Source organism: Bombus impatiens, unplaced genomic scaffold (assembly GCF_000188095.3).
Source record: "Bombus impatiens unplaced genomic scaffold, BIMP_2.2 scf_0742, whole genome shotgun sequence".
Classification (NCBI taxonomy): domain Eukaryota; kingdom Metazoa; phylum Arthropoda; class Insecta; order Hymenoptera; family Apidae; genus Bombus; species Bombus impatiens.
Window position 1 is genome coordinate 5,408 of NT_177161.1, and position 2,161 is coordinate 7,568.

The 2,161-nt window shown below is 46.6% G+C and overlaps 1 protein-coding gene across 1 annotated transcript; it reads left to right on the forward strand.

Annotated features, from left to right (window-relative positions):
* Positions 1 to 807: 807 nt before the first annotated feature.
* On the forward strand, positions 808 to 1,640 carry LOC112213535. The gene is made up of 2 exons (XM_024370346.2): positions 808 to 1,158; positions 1,355 to 1,640. Exons 1-2 carry the CDS (start codon positions 1,067 to 1,069, stop codon positions 1,638 to 1,640), a joined length of 378 nt encoding a protein of 125 aa, XP_024226114.1. The 5' UTR covers positions 808 to 1,066.
* Positions 1,641 to 2,161: the final 521 nt, after the last annotated feature.

The window sequence follows — 2,161 nt, forward strand, 5'->3', positions numbered from 1 at the left end:
CTTAGCCAAAATCGTCACCAACAAATCCGATGGTCCTGTGAGCTAGACACACCCATCCTTAGCTTTCCTCCACCACAGCATCGTCACCGAACTGCACTGATTTTCCATCTTTCAAACAGTCAACATCTTTTGACCGGGCTTACACCCGTAGAGCAGTCACTCACTTATCTTATACATACGCACCAGCGTAACTATCTTCCTTACAAAGTTGTTGGAATAAATTGTGATTTATAACTTATTATACAGTGTTACATTCATTGAACCACCTCTATTATCTTAATCGAAACCGGGGAACGACTATTTCGCGGCGTCGATTAACCGAATCGTAGCGAGAATTTACGCCTCTCGCTGACGCGTTTTCCTAGCGACCGCGTCTCTCCGCGAACGATCGTAACATTTTGGTCCCTTGAGCCGGATTCAGTGGCAAGTGAAAAGTGTGAACACGTAACCGGTCGAAACATTTTGGTCCTTCGAACCGGATCACGTGTCAAATGAAAAGTACACGCCAGTGACACCCACTGCCATACAGTGCCACGTGAATCCAACACAAACAGCAGCAGAAACGTTACCACTCCAGCGAAGTCAGTAACGCCAGAGTCCATCAGTTTTTTGAAGAGGCATAACCCGGTGGTTGAAGAACGCAACCACGCAGCCTCGCGCCAACAACTAGAGGGTCAACTTCCGCAAGAACACGTCTTACACGTCAAACGAGACACACACGGTGACGAGTAGTGACGAGTAACATTTAAACTTCAACTTCCGCAAGAACACGTCTTACACGTCAAACGAGACACACACGGTGACGAGTAACATTTAAACTCACAACCACGAGGTAAGCTCGTTTATTGCATTGTCTTCACAATCTACTATACCAATGGAGAACACAGATAAAATTACCTCCTTGCATCGGAGACGAGGCTTTCAAATCGGCCGATTTACTACTCTATCTACACAACGGTACCAACTTCGTTGGCGCCAACAACGAATTACGAGAGCTCTGAAACCTTCTGCAGTCCGACGATCATAAGGTAAAGGTTCAGTCCTTTTTAACCGACCGACGGATCGAATGGCGCTTCATTCCTCCCAACTAACATCACTTCGGCGGGTTGTGGGAGGCTGCAGTGAAATCCTTCAAACCACATCTCAGACGTATCGTAGGTAACGAGCTCTCAACATTTGAAAACTTCAACACACTCATCATTGAAATCGAGTCTATCCTCAACTCCCGTCCGCTGACTCCAATATCATCAGACGCAAACGATCTTCTTGTCCTTACTCCCGGTCACTTCGGCGATTCATTAACAAGTTTCCGAGAACGAGATTTCAGGGACACTCCATCCAATCGTCTCTCCAGCTGGCAACATATTCAAAAACTCAAACATTTCTGGCGCCACTGGCATCGAGAGTATCTGAACGAGCTGAACATCCGAAACAAATGTAGTAAGGGCAGTCACGACATACGAGAAGGCGCCATCGTCATTCTCAGAGAAGACAACGTTCCCCCAATGCAATGGCCACTGGGCAGAATCATCAAGGTCCAACCCGGCGCAGACGCATCATACGGACGGCTACCGTTCGATCGGAGCATCAAGCAGATGGTAGCACTCACTACCATGCAGGGATACTGGACGAACGACTGAAGGCAGAGATTGAAAAGGAACGGAGAGAGCCAATTCGGATTCAGAAAAGGAAGAGAAGTGGCCGATACGGTTTATGTAATAAACCACATCACAGACAAGCAGCTAGATGTGGCGACACTCGACCACGGAAATTTCCAACGGCTTTGCGGCACAAAGCGCTATACCTTCAAAGCGTAAGGCCGACAGGCCTAATGTACCATCGATATCCCTACGACTTTTTCGCCGAATATTCGGTAGAATGCATACGTGGCAACCGTCGCGAACTTCTGATAAACGCGCGCGTAGTGAGGATATCGAGGGGCAACAAAGGAAAGAATCTGTTCGGTTTTGAACCAAAAAGATTCATTTTGCCCCGAGCCGCGAAGTGCGAAAGGTTAAGAGAAGCAAGCACAATTAGAGAAACGAGTCGTTAAAACTACTCTTGAGAGTTCAGTTTTAATCGTTACCTGTTATTAATTGTTGCTAAACGTTAACCGTGGTTAAACGTTATTTGTTGTTAATTGTTAAGAGTCTAATAAACG